Raw genomic sequence first — 27,746 nt, forward strand, 5'->3', positions numbered from 1 at the left:
CCTCCAGGAGACCCAAGTCTACCGGCTGCTTCTTCTCTGACATGGCGACGACGCTTCGCGCCCTGCACCTCCCAGATGAGTAGGAAAGTTGGCAGTCTCAGGATTCAACGAAGCCGCCACAGTCACTGCCGCCTCGGAGGCCGGTTCTACCATAGAGACTAGGGGGAAAGAGCTACGAAAGCGGCGCGAGGGATGCTGGGATACTGGAGGTCCGCTGGGCGCTTCCTGCGGGCTCAGCAGTTCTTAGGAGATAGGAAAGTGGATTCCTTTTTCTTTACCATATTAGGTGGATTCTCTGAATTGCCAGAGTTGAGACCAGTACGTGTTTCCTTGACTGGGAAAAACATACACAGAAAAATTGCACACCTAAATCTACTCAGTTTACACCTGAGGAAGGAAATGTAGAGAAATGAAGTGATTGCTAATATTCTTCCAAGGCCTTGTGAGTGCCAAGCTCTTAACACAGGTCACCTCCGGTCCTAACACCAGGTCCCTAAGCTTGACGTTAAGTATCTCCACGTCACAAAAAATTCAGATTCAGAAATAAACAGCTGAAGTAATTCAGGCAGTGCTAGACAATGCAAATACAGATTTGTTTGCCTGACTCCAATCTCCCAAGTTGTCCCTCAAGCAAAGTTTATCAGTCTTGGAATTACTTCCTGTTAAATGATCTGTTAGAGAGTGTGTGTAGTAATTCTAGTTTAGGTTATTATAAAATACTACTATGTAAAAATGGACATCCGTAGCATTTATGGTGTTCAAAGTACATCATTTAGGATTTTTTAAACAGTATTTGAGTATCATTTCTAATATAGTGGTGAACTATAATATATTGAACTCAATATGTAAGATATATATGGATATGTAATATGGATGAATATTGTAGAATCTACATAAAAACAATATCATAAATCTTGATTGATTTTTTTATATATTTAAATTCCATTCATTCATACAAGTTTAGTTCATATAATGTGCCTAGCACTGCATCAGACATGTAAGGACATGGGTCTTTTGTTCAAAGTGTTTATATTTTACTCAGAAACATATAAACATAAACCACAATAAAACATAGTAATCCATTTTAATCTTCGTTTTAAAGTAAAATTGTATGAGAAATGAAAAGAGTGGGAAGTATAGATAGTGGAGCAACTAAATAGAGAACAGATTTGGAAGAACTACAATTAGATGTAATTTTTACAATATATGGTCGTTCTGCTACAATTATGATCTATATTGGTTCCTGAAAAATATTGGTAGTTTTCAAATTAAGTTTAAAGCATATGTAATTTGGAATACTATATAAACAAATACCAAGTTAATTAAAGAAAAAAGTTAAGGGAAATTGAAGATTGGAAGTAAATGTAAAAAGTCAATAGTATATTTCTGCAAATTAAATTTCTTTGTATGGTAGCATTTGTTAATCTTGATGAGGTCTCAAGAATTTTTACTCTCTAGCATCCCAAACCTCTGGGAACCACACACCAAAGTTAAAGCTTTAGGCAGGTGGTTTGATTTAGACAGCAAAGGATAAAAAAGCAAATCACAGATGAAAGAAGCCAACCATTTTGTGCAAAGGTAAAAGACTGGCCCAAGGACAAATCCATAGAGACAAAATGTAGATTAATTGTTGACAGCAGAGGAAGAAAACTGAGGGCAACTACTAATATTGACAGGTCTTTTTGGTATGATAGAAATGTTCTGGAGTTAGTGATGATAATTGCAAAACATAGTGAATACACTAAAAACCAAAATGGTAAGTTTTATGTTATGTGAAATATATCATAATTTTTTTTGGAAAGGTTTTAGCTATATGGCATGTGCAATTGCCAGAAAGACAGAGACAGAGAGACAGAAAGCAAGAAATCCCCCCCACCAGGGGGGATGGCTACGCCACAATCCCTTCTCCTCCATTCTCCTCACAGGACATTGGGCATGCACATGCACGCTCTAGGAATGAATTTAAACCACTGGGTCTAGGACTCGAACCATGGTCAACTATGTGGGAGTCCAGTAGCATAGCCATTACACCAACTGCTGGCTCCTCTCAATTGTTTTAATTGCTATTAAATAAAGATTTCAATAGCATTTTAAAAATTAATAATAATAGGAAAACTGTATGTCCACATGCAGAAAGTGAAATTAAACCCTTATCTTACATGGTGCACAAATACCAACTCAAAATAGACTGAAGACTTAAATGTATTACTTGGCACTGTAAAACTACTATACCCTAACATGAAAATGTGAAATCCTAAATTCACCCAAATCAGAAAGTTTTTGAGCTCTGACATGGCATCAAAAGTGGAAATGGCACACTTTACGTCATGCCCCAGTTTGCAATCAAAATGGTGCAATATAAAAATATGTGAAACTACCTTCTGTCTATGCATATGTTAAAAGAAAAATAAACCAACCAATTTAATAGAGTTTTAGTAGAGCAAATCTTAACATGATTTAAATCGAGCACTTGTCCCCAAACTTTGGACAACTTCGACCAACTTGGCATTTAAGTCGGAGGAACAGCAAAGTGTCGTACAGAAAACACAAGTGAGGGAGTGAGGTAGAGAAATCATTGATTACATTCTGAAAACTGTCTGCATTAACATGGTTTAAAAGGCAGGATGCCTGTGATTGACGGAAGCCTACCTGCTATCATTGGTTATAATCTAGCAATCAGCACAGGAAAAAACAAAACAGCCTAACATGTACATTTTTGGCTTATCCATATCCATAGAAATCAAAGTGTGGGAGTACAACAGCTGTTTTAGGCCAAAATAGTTTAACATATGTGAGGTATACATGAAAAATAAATAAATTTCCTATTTAGACTTCATCCTACCCCCAAGATAGGTCATCAAATATATGAAAGTTTTCTAAAATATTTTAAAAATCTGAAATCTGAAAGACTTCTTGTTTCAAGCATTTCAGATAAGAAATACTCAACCTGAAGAAAAACATAGAAGAAAAGGTCCATGACATAGATCTGAGCAATGACTTTTTGCTTATGACCCCAAGCACAAGCAACAAACTCCAATAAATATATAAATAATAAATAGAATTACGTTAAGTGAAAAAGCTTTTGCACAGCAAAGGAAATAACAAACTCACAAGAAAACCTACAAAATGAGAGAAAATATCTGCAAACCATACATCTGATAAGGGGTTAATATGCAAAATATATAAGGAACTCAAGCAACTCAATGCAAGAAAACAAATAATTCAATTTAAAAATGGACAAATAACTTGAATAGGCCAAGAAGACATACAAATAGCCAACTGCATTTGCAATGATTCACAACTTCACTAATTATCAGGGAAATTGAAATTAAAATCACAATGAAATATCATCTCATATCTGTTAGAATGGCTGTTACCAAAAAGACAAAAGAGGGCCAGCAGATGGTGTGGTGGTTAAGGGTGCTGGACTCCCACATGGCCGACCATGTGTTGAGTCCTAGACCTGTCATCTTGCTTTCTCACTTTCCCTCTCTCTCTCTCGCTCTCTGTCCCTCTCTGGTCAAATTAAAATGGATGAATAAATAAAATTAAATTAAAATTAAAAGTAATTCTTAAAAAAATAAAAGACAAAAGATAACAAGTGTTGGTGAAAATGTAGAGAAAATGACAGCCTTACAGATTGTTGGTAGATATGTAAATTAGCACAACCATTATAAAAATAGTATGTAGTTCAAAAACAATTTTTAAATAAAAGTACCTTATGATACAGTAATTCTACTATTTGGGTATATAACCAAAGGAAATGAAACTATTATGCCACTCCCATGTTCATTGCAGCATTATTCACAGCAACTAAGCTATAAAATCACTCTAACTGTCCATCAATAGATGAATGGATAAAGAAAATGAGTATATTTACACAAAGAATACTATTTGGCCTTAACAAGGGAAGAAATCTGTCATTGGCAACAACATGGATAAATCTAGACATCATGTGGAATCTACAAAAGTCAAATTCACAGAAGCAGATAGTAGAATAGTGCTACAAGGAAGTAGGCAGTGAAGATGGGGACTGGGGAGATGTTGATCAAAGAGTACTAAGTTTCAGTTAAACAGCAGGGAAAAGTGTAAGAGATCTAGTGTATATCATGGTAATTATAGATAATAACAATATATCATATACTAAAAAGTTGCTAAGAAAGTAGAGTTTCAGGGTTCTTGCCACAAAAAAAAGGAAGTGAGGTAATATATATGTTAATTTCCTCAGCCAATTCACCATATATACGTATTTCAAAACATGTAACATAAATATATATAATTTTTGTCAGTTAAAAAGTATTTTTATTGGGGCCAGCAGGTGGTCTGGTGGTTAGGATGCTAGACTCCCATATGGCTGACAGTGGTTCAAGTCCCAGACCTGGTGGCTTGCTTTCTTGCTTTTTCTATTAATCTCTCTCTCTCACACACACATATGCTCTATAGCAAAATTTAAAAATAATAATAATGACCAGCAGGTGGTGTGGTGGTGGAGGCCCTGGACTCCCATATGGCTGACTGTGATTCAAGTCCCAGACCCAGTGGCTTGAAAATCACAGAAAGTACATGTGCATGCGTGCCCAAAATCCCAAGAGAAGAATGGAGGAGAAGGGATTGTGGCATGGCCATCCCCCCACAATGTGTGTTCATCAGAAAGAGACAAAAAAGAGAGAAAAAGTGGAAAAGCACCCCTCACAGGGAATAGATACAACACAATCACTTTTCAATTTCAGTACACATGCATATGTGTCCACTATTATTTTGAAGCTGCAGGTCCAGGACTTGAACTGTACAGTCAGCAATGTGTTATCAAGCTACCTTAACCAGCACACCATGGGCTGAACCCCCCCAAAAAAAAAATTTAAAGAATTTAAAAGAAAAAAAAGATTTTTTTCAAAGAATACAAAAACTTAAATTCTATTTCTTGGACCTGTTATTTAGCTTATTTGATATATAATGAAGTTTGTATTAATCTTCAGCAAAAGAAGAAATCAACAGGCTATAGTGATTTTTCTCCTAAAGCTATATTTATTCAATTTAAAATGTTGACCTCCCCCTCCCTTTTTACCCCCACTTTTGCTGGTCCATAAACTTTAGAAACCACTTAATAATTTCTTATCTCAATCATCATAGCAAAAACAAAAACACAAAAATAACATCTTTCAATGGTCATGACACATGGAACAATTTGGAAAATGATAGTTATTACAGTGTGAGAGGCATTATTGCTCAGTTAAATTAAGCACATGAGAGCACATCTTTGCAAATCATTTTATAAATCCAGGCTCAATTCTTCTAAATAAGGGGCTCAAAGAAATTTTTATCTCTGAAGTATGTTTTAGTTATTTGCAAAGTTATGGTTAATATTAAATGAGATTTTAACCAAAGTTATGGTTAATATTAAATATCATGCACAATTTAATATCTGACACATATTAAGTGATCAACATATATTAGCTGTTTTTAAATATTAGGTTTATATTTTTAAATCTCAGATTTTTTAACAATTATTTTATTTAACTTTATTTATTCATTTATTTCAATTTGACCAGAGAGGAATAGAGTGAGAGAGAGAGAGAGAAAGCCGCCAGGTTTGGGACTTCAACTGCAGTCATCCAGCATCCTTAACCACCGAGCCACCTCCTGGCTCCTAAAATCTCAGATTTTGCTACCAACTGTAAAACATCTAAATGTAGGTTTTATTTCTCTCATGCAGTCTTGGTGACACTTCATGACAAAGTCATTCCCTCCTCAAGCTAAGGGTACAAATTAATTATAATATTTGTATTTTGTGTTTATTTTGTATCAGGGCCAAGCCTGTTTTGTAAATTTACCATTTAGTCTTCCTCATAAGAGCCCTATTAATTGAATACAATTTTCTTTTCTTTCTTTTTTTTTCTTTTTTTTGGCCAAAGGAGAGCATTTTATTATTTGTATGTACAGAAAACTCAACAGTGTACGTTTAACCCAGTTTGGTGGGGAGCTTTTTAGCCTTTGCCTTTTCCAGCTTGGCAATGCGAGCCACAGATTTCGAGCCCCGAACGTTGCCTCCCTACTGGCAGCGGATCTCATCGTATCTGTAATTATAGTTGGTTCTGATGGCTTCCACCAGCTCAGCCAGGGGACGTTTGTCCTCCAAGTTAACCTCAAAGGACAGTGAAGACGACATTGTTACAGGTTTTCTGTGGACCAGGCGTCCCAACCTGGCCTTTCCCTTGATAATGCAGTAGGGAACACCCATCTTCCAACACAGGCAGGAAGACAAACAGCTCGATGGGGTCCACGTCATGAGCGCTCACCACCAGCTGAGCCTTCTTGTTCTCCACCCAAGTGGTGACAGTGTTCACTCCTGCCTGGAGGACTGGCGGCCTCTTAGTGGGGTCATCCCTTTTGCCAGCAGCCTTTTCAGGCTTCTCCTGCTTTGTCTCCTGCTTTGTCTCTGGCCTGTAACTGGGGGCCAGCTGAAGCAGCTGAGTAGCTGTCTGGAGGTCCAGGGCCTCGGTGAATTGGTTAATCACAGGAGGGACTTTCTTTTTTTGGGGGCGGGGGAGAGGTTTTCCCTATAGGGCGCATGTGCTAGGGCCACGCCACAATCCCTTCTCCTCCATTCTCTTCTCGGGATCTTGGGCATGCACGCACACGCGCCTGGTGTGAGTTTAAGCTGCTGGGTCCAGGACTTGAACCGCGGTTGACTACGTGGGAGTTCAGCGACATAGCCGTTACGCTAACTGCTGGTCCCGTCAGGAGGCACTTTCAACAGCTTGTAGAGGATGGAGCTCTGCCACTGCAGCCGGATGTAGTGGAGCCATTTGACAAAGTGGGTGAGGTCCCTTTTGGGCTGATGTCCTGTCCTATGCCAAAATTCTCAGGCTCTTTCTCAAACATGGGATTGATCTCCTTCGTAGCCTCCTGCTTCTTCACTGCAACAGGGGCCGGAGTCACCTTCTTCCCCTTTGCATCTTGAGCCACTGCAGGAGAGAAGTGAATACAATTTAAACCCATTTTACACTTGTGGTAACAGAGACACAGAGAGTTTGGTAATGTGGACAGAGTCACAGACAGCACTAAAACGGTGAAGGTATTTTATCCTAAGGACTTTCTTAAAGGATAGAAAACTGATCATCTCATGTGCAGAGTGACAGAATTGACACAAGAACTCCCAGAATCATTTATTTCTAACACTACTAACACATATGTGGAAAAATGACACCCCTCCCTCAAATAAAATAAAACACACAGTGTCGATAGTAGTGCCTAGAGCAAAGACAGGGAATGAATAAGAGAACTGAACTCTAGTAGGTGTGGCTTCGCTCTCTGTGGCTAGGAAACATTCCATAATTCCTGTGAGAAGCATTTGTAGCAAAAACTATGCTTTTCCTTTGACCAGGCTATGGCATAGCAAAACAAGATGCACAGTAAGGCAATCCCTCATGGAAAGATTTTTAGTTCATGTCCAGAAACCTTTCTGAATACACCAGGCACATGAGTGCCCATCATCCGGTACTGGCTGATGACCGGGGTAGATCACCACGTTGAGACCTTCTTGAGAGTTCTCTCTCTCTCTCTCTTTCTGTCTCTCTCTCTCTCTCTCTCCCTTTCTCGATCATAGAAGTAAATAAAAACTTCACTTTTACCTACATATTATGCCTGTAACTGACAGAATAGTCTTAACTTCACAGTTAGAAAATCAAGTTACCAGCATATGTTATAGTATCTACAATAGTAGTCTCCCCTTATTTGCAGGAATACATTCCAAGACCCCTGTGGATTTCTGAGACTGTAACTAGTACTAAACCCTATATATATCTTTTTCTATATATACATATCTATGTTAAAGCTGAATTGCCAGCATCACTGCTCTTGCACTTTGAAGCTATTACTAAGTAAAATAAGGGTTACTGGAACACAAGCACCGTGATACTGCAAGGGTTGGCCTAATATCCAAGATGGCTACTAGGTGACTAACGTGTAGATAGTGGACACAGTGTGGGTATGTTAAACTAAGGGATGATTCAAATCTTGGTCAGGATAAAGCAGGACAGCTTGAGATTTTTATCACATTACTGAGGATGACATGCAATTTAAAACTTATAAACATTTCGTGTCTGGAATTTTCTTTTTAACATTTTTGGATCATGCGGGTAAATGAAATTGAAGAAAGCAAAACCATATATAAGGTGGGGAGGAGACTACTGTAGATGATGCTGTTTGTCTCAAGTAAATCTTTCTTTTCCTACAAATTCCACTAGGGAATCCACCTATGAGGTCACCATGAATATCTGAATCCTCCCATGTGCTATGCAGTGACCATTTAGTTACTAGGCAGAGTGGACTGTATCATATGAACTTTCTGTATCTATGTTTATTCAGGAAAATATGTGCAGAGGCTGGTACATGTTACATCAGGAAGGACTGATTTAAAAGGCAGCATCAATTTGGCATGAGGGAAGAACTAATTAGCCACAAAGTGTTGAGGAAGCTATTTTACCCCTCAATAACTATGAAATCCCTTTAGAATATGTAGAAATCTTCAACCCCAGAATCATGCTTCCTAAATTTAAACTCAGGCTCTGGTGTTTACAGGCTATCTTCCCCTAAGAAATTATGTTTTTGCCTTCATTGTCCAGTCTTTGAAGTGGGAATAACGCCTTCTGCACAGGGTTGTTATGAGGATTAAATTAGCTACTACGTGTAAAACGCTTAGAAGTATTCATGGCATATGACAAATACACAATAAGTAATGGTAGTTTGAAGCAGAAAAGCAGATGGTAATGCTGTTTCCCAGCCTCTAGTAATGCATACAACTTCTCAAAGTTCAAAGAGAATTTGTTACAAACAGTATTGATGTTCTCAACAAAATTAAATTCAGAAAGCTGGTCCACAGCATGCCTTCAGGAACTTCCTTTCTCCTAATAGCCACAGCATTTGGGAATCTATCAACACCATCATAAAATTTCAAATATATTTATGATACATGCAAATACAGTTTCATGAAAAGAAAATGGAGATCCTAAATGGCTAGACCAACAAAACGATATGCAATTTTGCAGCAGTACAAATGAAGAGAAGTGACTATACAAAGGATTAGGTAGTAGAAAGCAAAGATTGGAAAATCTTTTATAGGAAATCTGTTCTTTCATATAAACCCACAGCACCAAATTTACATTTTTATTCTTTATGCACCTTTTAAATATAATCACTTTCCCCTGAGACAGGATTTGAAAGTCTTGGGCTGGCAGGTGGCATCATGGTTGAGGGTGCTGGATTCCAACACGGCCAACTATGGTTTGAGTCCCAGACACAGCAGCTTGATTTCTTACTTTCTCTCTCTCTCTCTCACTCTGTCCCTGTCTGATTAAATTTAAATATATAAATAAATAAAGATAAATAAAAATAGTTCTTTAAAAAAATGCGAAGGTATTTGTTTGTTTGTTTGTTTTTGAAGAGGTTTTTGCTATAGGGTGCATGCGCTCACCAGAAAGAGAGACAGAGAGAAAGCGAGAAATCACCCCCCGGGGGGATGGCCATGCCACAATCCCTTCTCCTCCATTCTCCTCTTAGGATCTTGGGCACACATGCACATGTGCCTGGTGGGACTTTAAGCCACTGGGTCTGGTACTTGAACCGCAGTCGACTACATGGAAGTCCAGCCATTATGCTAACTGTTGGTCCCATAAAATGTGAAGGTCTTTAAGAAAACTAGACTGTAATTATACAAGCATACATTCTGGATATCTGCAGGTGGCTTTATACACTACCGTGACATGTGTTTGGCTATTATTATTATCATTATTATTATTTAGATAAGTATATTTAACATGAAATCGCCCCTCTTAACAAATTTTTAAGTGTGCAACACAGAATTGATAACCTTAGGCATAATGTCATATCTCATACCTCTAGACTTTTTATCTTCTATAACTAAAACCTGTTGAACAGCAATTTTCTATTTCCCCCTACCCCAACCCCAGGCAACTACCATTCTACTCTCTGTTTCTGTGGGTTTGACTCTTTCAGATACCTCTTATAATTGAAATCATACAGTAATTTTCTCACTGTGACTTACTTATTTCTCTTAGGCCATGCAGTATTTTTCTCACTGTGACTTACTTATTTCTCTTAGTAAAATGTCCTCCAGATTCATTCATGTTGTTGGATATGCAGTGTTTCTCTGTTAAGGCTGAATAAAATCCCATTGTGTGTATACCACATTATCTTCATCCAGTCATTAGTCAATGAACAGTTAGGTTGTTTCTTTATCTTAGCTATTGTGAATAATGCTACAGTGAATGTGGGACTTCATGCAACCCTTGGAGATCCTGATTTCAGTTCCCTTGGATACATATTCAAAAGTGAGATAATTGGATCATATGGTGATTCTATATATTTTTTATTTTTTTAGAAATTATTTAATTTTATTTATCATTATTACTATTTTTTTAGAGGTTTTTGCTATAGGGCACGTGTGCTCACCAGAAAGACAGAGAGAGACAGAGAGACAGAAAGCGAGAAATCACCCCCTGGGGAGATGACCATGCTGCAATCCCTTCTCCTCCATTCTCCTCTCAGGATCTTGGGCATGCACGCACACACGCCCTGCGTGAGTTTAAGCTACTGGGTCCAGGACGCGAACCGTGGTCAACTACATGGGAGTCCAGTGACGTAACCATTACACTAACTGCTGGTCCCATCATTATTAATTTTTTTTTAAGTTTGCTACAGGGCACAGGGGCTCACCAGAGAGAGAAAGAGAGGAAAAGGAAACCACCAAATCTGGGACTCAAACAGCAGTCAGCTATGTTGGAGTCCAGTGCCTCAACCACCATGCCACTTGCTGGCCCCAGTGCTTCTATTTTAAATTTTTTGAGGAACGACATACTGCTTCTCACAGAGGCTGCACTATTTTACATTCCCACCAACAGTATGCAAGGGTTCCAATTTTTCACTCAACACATGTTGTTGTAACACCCATTCTAACAGGTGTGAAATAATAGCTCATTGTGGTTTTAATTCACATTTTCTTGATCATTAGTGATGTTGAGAATCTTTTCATAAACCTATTGGCCATTCGTATGTCTCTTTTTGAGAGAGAGATTCTTGCTATAGGGTGTATAAGTTAGCCAGAGAGAGATAGAGATAGGCAGAAAGACATCAAAGCAAGTAATCATCCCCGGGAGGATGGCCAAACCTTAATCCTTTCTCCTCCATTCTCCTCGAATTTTGGGCATGTACACACACATTCTTGGTGTGAGTTTCAAGCCACTGGGTCTGGATTTCAAACCAGGTCAGTCACATGGGAGTCCAGCACCTAAATCACCACACTGCCTGCTGGCCTCAGTATATCTCTTTTTAAGAAACATCTATTCAAATAATTTGTCTTTTTTTTTTTTTTAGATTTTTGCCATAGGGCACATGTGCTCACCAGAGGAAGACAGAGAAGGAGAGAGAGAGGGAAAGTGAGAAATTACTCTCCTGGGAGAATGGCCATGTTGCAATCCCCTCTTCATTCTCCTCTTGGGTTTTTGGGCATGCAAGCACAGGCACCTGGCATGATTTTCAAACTGCTAGGTCTGCGGCTTGAACCACAGAGAATGACCATGTGGGATCCAGTGCCTTAACTTTCTTGTTACCTGCTAGCCTTTTGTAAAATGGCTATTGAGTTGGAGGATTTCCTTATGTATGGTTTGCAAATATTTTCTCCTATTCCATAGGAGAATTATTCTGTTGATTATTTTCTTTGCTATGCAAAAGTTTTTTATTTGATGTAATTCCACTTGTCTATTTTTGCTTGTGTTGCTTGTGCTTTAAAGATCATATCTGAGGAACCAGCAGGTGGTGTGCTGGTTAAGGCGCTGGACTCCCATATGGCCAACCATAGCTCAAGTCCCAGGTCTGGTGGTTGCTTTGTCATTCTCTCTCTCTCTCTCTCTCTCTCTCTTGTCCTTTCTCTGTCTCTTTCTGGTGAGAGTGTATGCTCTGTAGCAAATTTTAAAATAATGATACTCATGATAAATAAAAGTATTGCCCTTTCTCTGTCTCTTTCTGGTGAGAGTGTGTGCTCTGTAGCAAATTTAAAAATAATGATACTCATGATAAATAAAAGTAAATAAATATTTTAAAAAAAGAAAAGGATCATATCTGAGAAATCATTGTCAAGACCAATGTCATGAAACTTTTGCCTATGTTTTCTTCTAGGAACTTTATAGTATCAGGCCTTATGTTTCAGCCTTTAATCCATTTAGGGTTGATTTTTGTTTGTGATATGTTTACTGGTTTGGTTCATGGGGAAGGGGTAGTTAAAATTAAATTTAAGAATATCTTCTTTTCAAAACATAAAACTTGAAAATGCTTGCTTTAAAATAATTTCTTGTCTCAAAATTGTTTAACATTGCTTATGGGTTCTCTTCTGAACTATATATACAGTGTATAGATGTATAGATGCTACATTCAGACACAGTTCTTCCCTCTCAGAGTTACATCCACTGGACTCTGTTAGTTTCTACTAACCCATCTGAAATAAAGCTTCTAAAAAAGTTCTGAAGTAAATATTTTAAATTTCCTCTGCTTCTAAAGTTGAATCTCTGGCAATCTTGTTGAAATTCAGATTTTGGTTCAGTATGTCTACATAGAGCCTGATATTTTACATTTTTATTAAGCTCCTAGGTGATATCAATGTTGCTGGTCTGGAGAACACATATTAGAAAGCAAGGGTTTAGGGTCAGCCAGGTAGGGTGGTGGTTAAGGCAGCTGGATCCCTCATGGCTGATAATACGGTTCAAGTACTGACACAGTGGCTTAAAAAAACACACCAGGCACATGCATGAGTGTGTCCCAAATCCCAAGAGGACAAAGGAAGTGTTAAAGAATATTGAAAAAGCCTCCATACTTTTGCTTGGCTTCTGTGAACAAATTGTGACCTCATTTATTATAGATAAAGCTGCCTTTTGTTGTTGTTAGGTTAAAGCCAATCACAGCAACTAGGCTTCAATCAATGCAGACAAACTTCAGGATGTAACCAACCAAAATTGTTTCCCTATCTCATTCCTTCACTTTGTTTTTGTACCTCACTTCTTCCCTGTTCGTTATACACATCACTTTCCTTTTCCAAAACTTCAATACCATGTGACTGTGAGGCTACCCGGAATTGCTTGGAAGTTGGTCCTGCAAATTACTTGATTCAAATCATGCTAATATTTGCTCAATTAAACTCCACTAAGTTAAATTGTCTGTTTTTGTTTGTTTGTTTGTTTGTTTGATGGTTGTTTTGTAACAGAGGAGAAGGGATTACAACAGGGTCATTCTCTGGGGGGTACTTTCTCACTCTCTCTCTCTCTCTACGTAGAGAGCATATGCACCCTATAGCAATTTTTAAAAGTAAATTAATAAGAATAAATGAAAACAAAGGTTTAGATAAAATCAAAGTAAAAGAAAATATCTGAGTTTCTGAAAATTGATCCAGCTAACAATACTATGTGTCTACTCTATAAGCTATTTGTAGTTCCTGTAACAACTTTAGTAAGTACAAATGTTTTCTTCTGATTGTTAGAACATTTTCTTTAAAATATTCTTAATCATCAGGAGGCTTAGCTCTTCTTATAAGGTATGTGTATCTGTGAGCAACTCACACATCTTTATTACTATGAGTATTTTCTAATCAATGATTGAATCTGGACTTTGGAAAGAATTACAATCCCAATAGCATAAGCTTTTTTGGCTCTTTCAGCATGACAAAATGCTTGGATGAAAAAAAATGTGAAAAATCATAATGATAAAATCTTCCTCTAAAATATCTAGATCTCTTTGTAGAGCAATTAGTAATGAATAAAGAAATGATTATATAAAATCCAAATGCTAATAACAAGAAGTACTTAATCTACCACAAAGTAAAAGCCCAGCCAAAAAAGAGCCATCTTGCACCAAAATACACCATTCAAAAATCAAGATTTGCATGCCCAAGACTAGTTTAAAAAGGCGATTATGGTCTCACAAGTAAATCATAAGAATTTTTAAAATTTTGTAAATGCTGTATTTATATGACAGACAAGAACCACTCTGAAGGAATCATTATGGTTTGGGAAATGATATGCAATTTCAAAATCATCTAAATCATTTCAATTGCCTGTATTTACATTTATATAATGGGTATTTATAATGGTGATTATTTTAGAACTTACCTTGTTTTCCAGGATCTCACATTGGTTTCTATGGGAACGAGAATGGCTCTGAAGAGGAGCATTTTAAGAACTCTTTTCACATTCAGTGACTGCTAACTGAACTGTAAATTCTGTTTGTCTGTTAACGGTTTTTAACACTTAAATTTTAACACAGAAATAAAAGTTGGGCATTCTACCTTCATAAATCATTTTAAATAATAAAAACTATTTTTATGAAACATTTGGCACATTGAAACATTTCAAAAACAAAATAACTAGCTTTAGGAGCTAATAATCTGTTCAATTTATTAAATTCATTAGTGGTTAATCCACATGGGCCATGTGCCTACTTTCGGAAAATTGTGTAAAGAAAAATTTCATCTGATATATTGTTTCAATACATTTTCTCTGCTGTTGATACACATATATGTTTTCTTACTTTTGTAAAAATCCCTTATAAAAGCAGCGTAAAATGTTCTGCATTTAAAGTTTTCCTCCACTAACACCTCACCCATCCTGTTCTATTATTTACCCTGGTACCATGTTGTACCTTGACCATGAGTTGGGATTTTATTCATGTTCTCACACCAGCTGGAACTTATTTTTACTATTTTTTGAAACAAGCTCATAAGTCTTCAAATTTCAAATTTTCTTTTTCTTGGAATTGATATTCAGATCATAAAAAGCCCCATGTGTAACTTAGGTATTACGTTTGTTCAGCTTACTGCATTTAATATTTCCCCACATTTCATGTTTTCCCATAAACTTTATTTTTTTAATTCCCTGGAAAAATGAACTTTCAGTATATTTATATTTAATTCCCTCTCAGAGTAATTACAACCCACTAACAATAAGAGAAGCCTATTTCAGGAAAGTACAGTAAAACTTCAAATTTTTCTCCTACCCAAACTGTAAAAGATGCCATTTGAAAGCACATGGCATCCCATAACCAGCTTATGTAACAGCTACTCCAGTTATTGTTGATATATAATCTATTTCTTAAGCCCAAAAAGTACAGGTTGATGGCAAAGTGCCAGGCAGGGTAGAATCAATACGAGAGTGTTTTTTGCCTGTTGGTGGATTGGTGGCTTTTTGCCTGCTCTCAGCTGGCTGTAAACTTTGATTGCTAGAAATAAGTGACAGTTTGAGAAATGGACCTGCTTAATATTGCTGCAACCAAAAGATCGTTTTGTAACTTGTGGACTGAGTGTAAGCTCCATGAAGTTGTTTGTTTCTGGCTTCCCCCTTCTTAAAAGTACTTTTCATTTGTATTTGATTTTATGAGATGTATTAGGAATTGCTAAACTTTTAAAAACATGACAATAAATGTATGACAAACATGGAACCAAAGGTTTTAGAGGAATTGATGAATTGATTGGCGATTCACTTTTGTAGAAGTTGATTTTGAATTGAAGTAGAAAATGAACTGCTAAGTAAAAGTAAGTACAATGCTAATCTTTAGGAAAGAAAGATATATCTTGAAAAGTATATGAATCTGAAGGTGAAAAATGTAATTACCTTGCACAAGGGTACCTCAGAGCGGGGTCCATGGACCAAAGCCCTTCTAAAACAATTACAGAAAATGAGCATGAAAATCTAGAAGCTCTTACAGCAGTTTGACACTGCCACTTCATCCAACCTGGTGATTTTATGTTTTATAAAAATCAGTCCATCCCACTGAGAATTTTTTTAAAAATTGACCTTTAATACAAATAGAGATGCATTGATTTTGCATAAGCCAGAACTTCATAGTATTGAAAATAATTTATTTTGTGTGAGTCTGTTTGAAAGCTGAAAAGTGATGAGTTTTTACTCTCTGCAATATCTCTTTCTAGCCCCAGAAAAACATATTTACTTTCATAAGATTATAGTGAAGGAGACCGAAGCAGATGCTGTTCTCTCCTTTTACAGACATAAAAACAAAGGTGCAAAGGGCTTATGTGAAATGTCTAATAGCACTCAGTTATCATCAAAATTGTAAAGTCAAGTGAACAGCATTGCACAGAACTTATTTAATATTACAAATAAAAATTCCCTAGGCTGCTTATGGAGCAAGTTAGATATATTTACAATTTCACATGGCAAGGGGTAGTCCTTTGTCTTAAAGTTTCAGGAAGGAAAGGAATTGTATTACAATCGTTCGTGGGTGACTAGTGAAACTACATATACTGCAAATCAAGATAAAGAGCTGGAAGGAATTCAATAACCAAAAACGAAATAAAACAAAGAGAATGAAGAAAGACAAAGGTAGGAATTCATATGTAGTTACCTAAAGAACCGATAGAGCAGAAATACAAATCCATTCCTCTCTGACAGGTATAGAATGCCAAAAAAGAAAGGGCTTGCTACCTTGGCCTATAATGAGGAGAAAATAAAATGAAAACAAGAAAGGGAAAATTTAGACAAAACATGCGGAATTGTTAATTGTCAAGAGTATTATCAGGTTAGTTGAGTGGGCGCCCAGTGGAATCTCTGAGGACATTTAAAACCTCATTGAACAAAGCCGTGGACATTGTATTGTGGAGAGCAAGACTTAATGGCAAGGGGGATGGCCTGGATCAACCATTAGGTCTTTCCCAGCTCTGATTTCTACTATTCCATAGCTCTGTGAAGAATAGTTGCTAAATTGCTTGATCAACCCAGACAAATAAAACTCAACACAAGAATAAAACCCCAGACCAAACAATAAAGTCAGCCAAAATTGAAACACGCCCCTCAAAATAAAACCCCTAAATCTCACATCACACCCTAAAGATGACAAATTCAGGATCTGGCAACATGCCCAGAGAAATAAATTCCAGAGACAGGATCCTTCCCTGAGCAAGCCCAACCAACAGGTTGGGAGAGTTCGACTTCTCAGGCTGGCTTGCAAAACCTCTCAAAGGATCTTAATACTACAACAGGCTAAAAAAGTGATAGGGAAAGCTAGATATTAAAGAGCCTGGGGACCAGCAGTTAGCATAATGGCTATGTCACTGGACTCCCATGTAGTCAACCACAGTTCAAGTCCCGGACCCGGTAGCTTAAACTCATGCTGGGTGCATGTGCGTGTGTGCTCAAGATCCTGAGAAGAGAATGGAGGAGAAGGGATTGTGGTGTGGCCATGCCCCCCTGGGGGGGGTGATTTCTCGCTTTCTGTCTCTCTGTCTCTCTCTCTCTTTCTGGTGAGCGCACATGTCCTATAGCAAAAACCTCTAAAAAAAAAAGAAAGAAAGAAAAACAATTAAAGAGCCTGATCTGTAAATTAACTAATTCCTTTATTCATTGTAAAATGATTTCTGGAATGCCAGTCATTATTTTAGGGTTGAGTATATCAGTGAACAAAACAGAGAGAGATCTGCCCATGTGATGTTTATATTGACTGTGAGGAACAATGAAGAATGCAGTATGCTGTATCTTAAGATAAGGGGCGATAAGTGCTAGTAGTGGGAGTACAAAGCAGGATGATGAAGATGAAGTGGGGTGTGAAATTCAGACAGGTGACTATATTTAATAATGTAACCAGGGTTGAACTCATGGAAGAGAGACATTTGCGCAAGACTTAAAAAAAGTAGAGTTAGCTAAGTAGGTGTTGAAGGAAGAGCATTTGAAGAGAGAACCTATGGAGCATAGCAAGAATGTTGGAGCAAACCTGGAGTCTGAGCAAGATGTGTGGCTGGAGGGGAGGGTGAAGAATAGGGAAGAATATTAAAAGATGCGGTCAGAGACCTCATAGGCTCTTATTAGAACCTCATCTTTTTTTATGTTAGAGGGATTTTTTTTTTGCCCCAGGGCACATGCACTTGCTAGAGAGAGAGAGACAGAGACAGTGAGAGGGAAAGTGAGAAATCACCCCACCCTACCCCACCCGAAGGGAGGATGGCTGTGCTGCAATCCCTTATCCTCCATTCTCCTCCTGGGATCTTTGCATGCATGCACATGTGACTGGTGTGATTTTGAAGCCACTGGTCTGGGACTTGAACCCAGTTGGCCATGTGGGTGTGCAACAACGTAACTGCTATGGCATTTGCCAGTCCTGGACCTCAACTTTTACTCTGAGTAGACATACCTACAACATCTTTCTGCAAGAGTCATAGGAACTCAGTGAAGAAATGAACTCATATGATGTGTCAACCTCCCCAGGATACCACTCACTCACATGTCAGCCATGTTCCTGTGTACTCCTTCAGATTCGTTAGGTGGTACTTCCTTTTTCCCAAAAACCAATGATTAATTTATTTAACTTCATTTGTTATTATTATTTATTTAATTTGACCTGAGAGAGACAGAGATAGAGAGAAAGGGAAAGTGAGAAAGCAAGTCATCAGGTCTGGAATTCAAACCACAGTTGGCTGTGTGGGAATCCAGTGCCTTCAACCACCATGCCACCTGCTGGCCCAAATGATAGTTTTAATAATGTCAGCATTATCCAGCAGCACGGGCCCACAACACATAAATACGTCCTGTAGTCACTGCTACTGAGAATGTAAGAAGCAGCATAAATATTGGAACTCTGCATATTTGCTTCCATTTTTTCTTAGACTAGCAATCAAAAAATTCCAACAAAACTGCACTGTGATCTTTGTATATTTGTACGTGAATTCTATCACAGAAAATATACCCCTTAATATCACCAATTCTATTATGAGCTCATGTTCTATGAAACCTAATCTTTACTAGGGGTTTCATAAATATTTAAAGGTAATTTTGAAGAAGCTTAAAAATCAATTTTGGGATCCAAAGTTGTGATGTTTGTTAAGATGCTGAACTCCCACATGACTGACTGCAGTTTTTGAGTCCTGGACCTGGTAACTTGAAAATCACACCAGGCACAGGTGTGTGCGTCCCAAAAATCCCGAGAGGAGAATGGGGAAGGAAAGATTGCAGCATGGCCTTCCCCGCTGAAGAGTGATTTCTCACTTTCTGTTTTACTGTGTCTCTCTGTCTCTCTCTCTGGAAAGTGCATGTGCCCTATGGCAAAAACCTTTAAAAAATCAATTTAGAAGACAAAAATGGATCTGCTTATGAGAAATAGAGACAAAATTTTCAGATATTTGTAAAGATGTATGAAATTAAAGATTAAGTTAGAAAAGTACTATGAATATTCATTCATTAACTGAAAAAATTAAAAATATGGTCAGTGCTTGCTCTGTGCCAGGCATGTGTCTTAGATCCTATGAATACAACAATGAAAGACCTGGAATGAGGGAGAACCTGGAATCTATCACTACTCCATTCAGACTCAGGTAGCTTACCTGTTTCTCCTTGGGAAATAATATGTATCTGAGGAGGTGGGTCCATGGGAGAAGAGTCATCTGTAGCCCAGGTTCACCTGTTAAGGTGGAGGATGTCAGGAAATGATGCTTTGTGACATGCTGCCATCTGGTTATCTATTTTTTGAACATCTTAAGCAAGAGACTTACATCCCTGAATGTTTAGGAACAGCATTTGAGTTAGAACTGTGCTCTGCCTATTTATCAGTTGAAAAGTGGGTGTTCCAAATGGAGATGTACTCCAAGTATAAAATATACTGAATTTTGATGACTTAGTATGAAAAAGAATGTAAAACATATCAACAAATTTTATATTGATTGCATGTTCAAATCATATTTTTGATGTATCTGGTTAAATACAATATATGACTAAAATTAATTTCTCTTGTTTCTTTTTACTTTTTTTTTAAATGAAGCTACTAGAAAATAAAAACTTATATACTTGGCTGACATTCCACTGGGTTAGAGGATCTGCCTTTGATTTCCCTGATCAGCTCAATCCTGTTGCATAGTAATGGCTGACACTGAGTACTCATTAAATGGCAAGTCCTCCAAGCATGTTACCTGTGTTAAAACATTTAATCCTCACAATAACCCTGTGAGGAACTACTTTTCCAGATGAATAATTTGAGGCACAGAAGGGTAAAGAAACTTGCCAAAGGCTGCAAATCTTGTCAGTGAAAGAGTAATTAGGCTTTTAAAGCAGTAACTAACTCAGTGGATCTCAAACCTGAGGGGGCATCAGAATCACCTACAGGGTTTATTGAGACACAGATCACTAAGCCCCAGCCCCAGGGGTTCTGATTTAGTAAATAGGCATAATCTAAGAATGTGCATTTCTAACAAGTTTCCAGATTATGTTGGAGCTGCTGGCCTGTGGCCACCCCTATTTGGAGAATCATTGGTCTAATCAATGCACTATACCCTCTCCCTCCAATCTAATAGAGTTCTCAGTCTTTCTAAACCAGAGTTTCTTCACCTAAAACTGTGGATAGTTCTAATACTTGTCTCATAGGTCATACAATTCACTATTTTAAAATGTAGGACTCACTAGTTTTTATTCTGTTTATGATTTTGCATCTATCATCACTAATTTCAGAATATTTTCATCACTCCAAAAAGAAACCCAATACCCATTCATTCTCACTTCCCACCACCAACTCCCCCAGGCCCAGGCAACTACTGAGCCACTTTTTGTCTGCGTGAATTTGCCTATTGTGGACATTTCATATAAATGGAATCATGTGACCTTTTGTGTCTAATTTTTTTCTTTACCATTGTGTTTTCAGTTTATCCATGTAATGGTATGGATCAACTCTTCAGTCTATTTTATAGGCATACCACATTTAGTTTATCCACTCACCAGTTGATACACATTTTGAATAGTGTCCACTTTTTTGGCTATCATAAATTAGTATGAACTTATGCTTTCACTTCTCTCAGGCTATAACTATGAGGCGATTCAATAGCAGTGGAATTGCTGGCTTTAATAGTAACTCCATGTTTAACTTTTTGAGGAACTCTAAGCTGTTTTCAAAATACTGCATTTCAGGAATATTTGAGAGTTCCTGTTTCTCTGCATCTTGCCAACACTTGTCATTTTTTATGTTTTTATTTTAACCATCCTAGTGGATATTAAGTGATATTTCATTGTGGTTTTGATACAGATTTCCCTAATGATTAATGACGTGTGCATGTTTTTATTTGCTTATTGGGCATCTGATATTGTCTTTGGAGGAATGCCTATTCAAATCCTTTGCTCATTTTTAAAATGCAGTATTTGTTTTTTAGTTATTGAATTGTAAGAGTTCTTTATCTTGGGTCATCGGAAAACGTTCGGACGACTCAATACATTCTGTAAACAACTCCCTCAACATATATATAATTTGCAACTAACTTCCATTCTGTGTTTTTGTTTTCTGATGGTGTACTTTGAAGCAAAAAAGTTTTTAACATTGATGAAATACAATTTTTCTCATTTTTCTTTTACCATTTATACTGTTGGATCTATGTTTTCTTCTAAGAAAATATGGTTCTTATATCTAGGTCTAAAATCTATTTTGAGTTAATATTTGTATATGGTGTGAGATAAGGCTTACCTCCATTTTTTTTTTAAATGAGGATATCTAGTTATCCTAGTACCAAAATTGCTGATCATGGGATCCTTTTAAAATTTAGATAATAACGTTTTATAGGCTGTATTAATTATAATATTTTTATTAATATGAATTACAATACTCTTTTTTCCTTTCTGAGTTTTTGCCTACCATGCTGTTAAAGCCTTGTAAGCATTTTAATTAGAACAAAATTGATGTCCTCTGAATTAGAACTCCAAGTCAATAATGACTGAACACAAAGTAGACTTGTTTGCACTCTATTACTTACAGTTATATAATACAAAGTACCAAGATGCTTATCATTATGTTATCCTGTTTTACATCCCATATTATTTTTATCAGACATATAGAGTAAGAAACAAATGTTTATCCTATATAATACTCTTTTGTGATTTAATAATACCATTTTACTATTGTTTGTGCTTATGAAACCCATTCCTTCCATTGACATTTTAAATACAAATCATAATATGGCAAATTATTCTCACATACTATTATAGTACTTGGATATACAGGACAGACAAAAATAAGATAAAACCTAGAAAACAAACAACAACAACAACAACAAGAAAGTAAGAAAAGAAAAGGAAGAAAGAAGAAAGGAAAAGAAAGAAGAAAGAAAGAAAGGGAAGAAGGAAGAAACACAAGAAGTTCTACCTAAGTGGGATTGAAGGTAAATTATGTACATGGAAACTTTCTAGTCATAGGAAGTAGGGTGAATGAAATGTGAAACACAATGAAGATACTGTCTAAAAATTATGAAACAGTTGTAATGGGAGGTAAAATTGTAAAATTAAAAGATGTGGGTGCATATGACATCAAGAAAAATGAGAACTGCAAAGAATTTTTTTTTTCATATTGTCCCCAAACTAAGGGTATTGGGATTTGTGATTGAAATATCTAGGCTCCTAAGGAGAGATAATTCTGTGAAATCATAGTTATAGAAGAAATTTCAGCGAGTTACCTCAACTTCAAAACATCCTTTTTCCTTAAGTTACTGGCTCTACACTCATTAAGCCTACTGCTATCCTTAGCTCATTTGTAAAGTAGATATCGGGATAAAACAAGAATAATAATAATAACTTTTTTAGTCTAAATACTTTGCTAATGACACATTACACTAATACATTTTTAAAAATCATTATTTTATTTAACTAATTATTTATTTTTAATTTGGCCAGAGAGGGACACAGAGAGAGAGAGAAAATGAGAAAGCAAGCCGCCAGGTCCGGGACTCGAATCATGGTCAACCATGTAGGAGCACAATGTCCTAAACCTCCTCCATGCCACCTGCCGGCCCCACATTAATACATTTGTACCGGTAGGTTTACTGTGTCATCTGAGATTCTGGATTTGAGGAGTGAGTGAGGAAAGCAATCCTGGACTAGTGAAGTTAGTAGGATAATGAAACTAGACACCAAGTCACAGAATCTTGTGCTGTGTTTCAGAGTCACACTTATATTCAATGAAGTTCTGGGTAGTACTCTTATGAGTCAAATGATAGAAATAAAATTTAAAGTCAAATTCTCTTTTTCAATATATTGATTGAGAACTCCTTAATACTCAGAGAATTCTGGATAAAGATGTAATTATCCCAACAATGTGTGAAAACGCCTGCACAATTTGGTAACACAAACCTGGAAGTTCCTGAAAGATACATATTGATCACAAATAGGAACCCAATCAATATTTTTCCTCATTATTTAGTCTGAACTTCACTCTTACAAACAAGAACAGAAAAGCCAAAGGCCATCATCCCACAATCTCAGGCCAGGGACTGTAATTGAAAAGATTTTATATTATTTATTGGGATTTAACAAGTTCCTGATGCTTGTTACATTCTTTTTTTTGGTGTCAGAGTTCCTAATGTACTCAGTCGAAGTTTCTAGATCAGAAATTTCTAGATCAGATGTGCCTACCTGTAGAGTTTGCAAGAAAGTCTTTGGGAGTATATGATCCATGCACAGTAGGTCATGGGTAAGAGGACTGAGAAGAATCTATGAGGATAGATGCAGTAGGGATAGCATTAAAGACAAAAGAAATACATACTATAGAATTTAGTCTTATGACTTTCAAGTCACATAGTATTGTACTAAGTCACTGAGTATAGTGAAATTATATTCCATAAAATTTTTGTCAGTAGTTGCCATGACTCATAAGTCTTCATCACCACGAATTCCTGGGGCCTATAATGAGAGAATAAGAAAAGCACTCGGAAATTACCTTGAGCCAGAGACTGGACCCAGCAGGTCCCACAGAATAGCTTGCCTGTCTTATGTAGCTCCTACTCGGTGAGTCCTCTTGAATTAGGCAGAAACTATAAGGACAATGACACCATAGAAATGATCATACTTTCAACGCCTGGCATAGACCCAATCGGGCCTCCTTTCAGAACCTGCAGTCACTCTTACTGTCTTGTGATGCCTTATGACATGTGGGATTTTTCCGACATGTTCACCTGGTTGCCTGCCTCTGCCTCACCGTACCTGACGAAATCAAGCAATGACGTGTTAATGTCCAGGGCTCAGCCAGGGTGAGCAAAGGCTGAGCATGCACTAATAGAAAAGCCAGCACCAAGGGTCTTATGAAAAGCATGCATTTTTAGGATATTAAGAAAACAAGCTGTAGTTAGCTTAATGCTGAATTCTGGGGCTGATTCCAAGCAAAGCAAAATTCTCCACGTTCTGGGCAAAGCAAGTTTGCACATGTGGTAGCCTTGATGTCTTCTCCCTAGGTAATCACTTTTCTCACCCTAGAACAGAACAGCCAGGCTGCCAAGGACATTTTCTCCGGTATGGAGGGGCTGATTCATGAAACAGAGACTTGCACAGCTGGGTCACAGTCTGTCCTAGAGTTTAAGAACTGAGCGGGAGATAGGGTGTGGACTGTCTGTGCAACTCTGTCCCCAACTTGTGTCAGCATGTCCGGGTATTTAAGCAAAGCTTAAGTACGTGCTTCTTTGTGTGAAGAAAATGCAAAAAAAGGAATAAAGTTATTATAGACCCCTTCTTGATAAGAAAGTAAAATCTTTTTATCAGTGTTTGAGAGGGATCAAAATGGATTATTCTGAAAAACTTTAATATTAGAATATTAACCATAAGCCATTCTTTTATGCACAGTTATCTGTTTTATTCATTATATTTTATAAGCCTCCTATGAGGTAGAATTTTACCTATTTTACAAATGTAAAATGAATTTTAAAGACCATAATTAATACAAGGCTTAAAGAAAAATAGGCTTGAGTTTATGAAACAAGAGGGGTTAAGACTAACTTATTATACTTTCCTGATAAACACATTTCTTGTGGATTAGAAAATGCTATTCTTGTCTGTCAGACTTTTGAAGAAATATGAGTATTCGGGGAAGGGGAATTCTCTCTCTCTCTTTTTTCCTTTTTATTTTAGATTATTGTCATAGGGCACATGAGCTCACCATGCAGGGCAATTAAATTGAGAAACCATCCTCTAGGGGGCCACCCACACTGTAATCCTTTCTTCATTTTCCTTTTGGGATTTTGGGTGTACACACATACACATGCGCCTTGCATGGTTTTCAAGCTGCAGGATTCAGGATTAGAACTGTAGAATTCAGCATCTTAACCACTACACCAGCTGCTGGTCCCAAGAATTCTCATTTTAAGGAATTTAAATTCTGTTTCATGATCTCTCTTTCTTTTTAATAAGCTTTCTTTTTTAGAACAGCTTTATTATTATTATTATTATTATTATTATTATTATTATTATTTAGAGAGATTTTTGCTATAGGGTACATGCACTCGCCAGAGAGGCAGAGGGATAAAAAGTGAGAAATCAGCCCCCCAAGGGGATGACCAAGACACAATCCCTTCTCCTCTATTCTCCTCTTGGGATTTTGAGCACGCACACAAACACACCTGGCATGAGTTTAGGCCAGGTCCAGGACTCAAACCATGGTCTATTATGTGGGAATCCAGTGATGTAACCATTACACCATCTACTGGTCCCAGCTTTAGTTTTTTTAATGTTACCATGATAGAACAGTGATTCTTAAATATTAGGAAAATATACCTAGTTCCTCATAATTAATGAACTACTCTCAATTTGTTTTCACTAAAGTCTACACTTTATTCAGATTTCCTGTTTTCACTTGATGTACCAGGATCTTATCTAGAATAACATATTACATTTAGTTAGCATGTCTCCTTAGGCTTTTCTTGACAATGATAACTTTTCAGACTTTTTGCTTTCCTTTTATGACCTTGAAATTTTGAGGAGTACTTGGATTTTGGAGATACACACATGCACACAGGGGGGAAAATGGAATGAAAGTGTAAGTTTTTTGGAGCAAAAAATGTTTCTAAAATCCATGCAGCTTTTTAATAATATGCATTTCCACAAACTTTTTGAAGACTCCCTCCTATACATATACAGTATTGTGTAAAATGTTCCTCTCTTAAGGATGTTTTCCTCATCATTAGGCAGGGTTTATGTGTTTGGGGAAGAAACACCACAGAGATAAAGTTCAATTTTAATAACATTATATCAAGGGTATGATCAATATGATGTATCACTGTTGATGTTGACCTTGATCTCCAGAATAAGATAATGTTTGTCAGGTGACATGCTCTTTTGAAATTTTATTTAATGATACAGAATGATCTTTTTATTTAAAAAATGTTTAATTTAAGTTTGAACATTATTTATCCAAGCAACAGTAGCATTAGAACTAGTTATCAACTGCACAGGTCACAATACAGATGACACTGCATATTTAGAAGAGTGACAGGAGAAGAAATTACACAACAGAAAACTGGTATTGTGAGCCTTAAAGTTCATCCTGTGTACAAGTCCTATGGAACAGGTTGATGCTATCAGTTCCTCATTAGCATATTTTACTTTGCAAAATATGTTGCAATCACTCTTTGGTAATTCTATTCCAAAATTCCTATGAGGAAGAAAAGCAGAGCTCTTTGTTTTTTACTTTCAGTGGATGAAGGGCAGCCTTTAGAGTCAGTGAGACTTACTTGTATTTAAATTTTGAGCTAAGTCACTTATTTTTCTGAGAGAGAAAGGGGGAAAGTGAGAAATCATCTGGGAGGGGGATATGATCACACTGCAATCCCTTCTTCTCCATTCTCCTCTCAGGATTTTGAACATTCGTACATACATGCCCTCCATAATATTTTAAACTGCTGGGTCTGAAACTCAAACTGTGGAGTTGGCCATGTGGGATCCAGTGCCTTAACCTCCACACCACCTGCTGGCCCACAGCTTAGTCACTTTTTAACTGTGTGACTTTGCAAAAAACTTCTTGGGGCATGTCATCTATTAAGTGGGCATAATGACACAAACCTTGGGGCCAGCAGATGGCATGGCAGTACAACACTGGACTCGCCTATGGTTGACCACAGTTTGAGTCCTGGACCTGGTGGCGTAGAACTCACGCAGGGAGCGTGTGCGTGCATGCCCAAGATCCTGGGAGGAGAATGGAGGAAAAGGGATTGCAGTGTGGCCATCCCCCTGGAGGTGGTTTCTCACTTTCCCTCTCACTATCTATGTCCCTCTCTCTCTTTCTGGTGAGTCTATTCACTCAAGGACAAAAACCTCTACCAATAATAATAATAATAATACACACTTTAAAAGTAAAATCATATGGAATATCTCAAGCAAGATGATCAAATAAATATGAGACATTTGATAAATCTGTCATTTTTCTTTATCCTTTTCTTCCTTACTTCCCCTTTGCTAATCCTAAAATATGAGCACTTTGTGATTTTGTGAATTGCAAAGGACACATGTTTAAAGTTGACTATCAATTTTAATTAATCATGTAAATGTCAACAAATGTTAAGCAACTTCAGACCAATGTTACAAAAATCTTACGGAGTAGACTAACAGTTTCTGTGTCTACCAAGATTTCAATAGAATATCAGCACCATAGTCATGCAGGAATCACAGTTTCCAGTAGTACTTTAAATTAGAATTCTAGATCTCTTAAGTCCTATTGATGATTTTCTCTAGTTAAAATAAATAAATAAATAAACAAATAAATGTTAACACTTCAATCACCATAATGCATTTGAATATTGACTGTTAACATCTTTTTTCTTTTCTTTCTTTCTTTTTTATTTTTTTTTGGAGAGGTTTTTGCTATAGGGCGCGTGCACTCACCAGACAGACAGAGACAGAGAGACAGAAAGTGAGAAAACAACCCCCAAGGGGGATAGCCACACCTCAATCCCTTCTTCT

General features: G+C 37.1%; 1 protein-coding gene and 1 pseudogene across 1 annotated transcript in view; both read right to left on the reverse strand.

Annotated features, from left to right (window-relative positions):
- SEM1 (SEM1 26S proteasome subunit) overlaps window positions 1-153 on the reverse strand; it is a 34,498-nt gene extending 34,345 nt beyond the window's left edge. Inside the window, exon 1 of the mRNA XM_006157515.3 lies at window positions 23-153. Within this exon, the coding sequence (XP_006157577.1) occupies window positions 23-153 (131 nt within the window). The remainder of the gene's footprint in view (window positions 1-22) is intronic.
- Window positions 154-5,911: 5,758 nt separating this feature from the next.
- Window positions 5,912-15,700, reverse strand: LOC102484806 (60S ribosomal protein L7a-like; annotated as a pseudogene).
- Window positions 15,701-27,746: the final 12,046 nt, after the last annotated feature.

The sequence above is a fragment of the Tupaia chinensis genome, unplaced genomic scaffold, assembly GCF_000334495.1.
Source record: "Tupaia chinensis unplaced genomic scaffold, TupChi_1.0 Scaffold000544_1, whole genome shotgun sequence".
NCBI classification, from domain to species: Eukaryota; Metazoa; Chordata; class Mammalia; order Scandentia; family Tupaiidae; genus Tupaia; species Tupaia belangeri.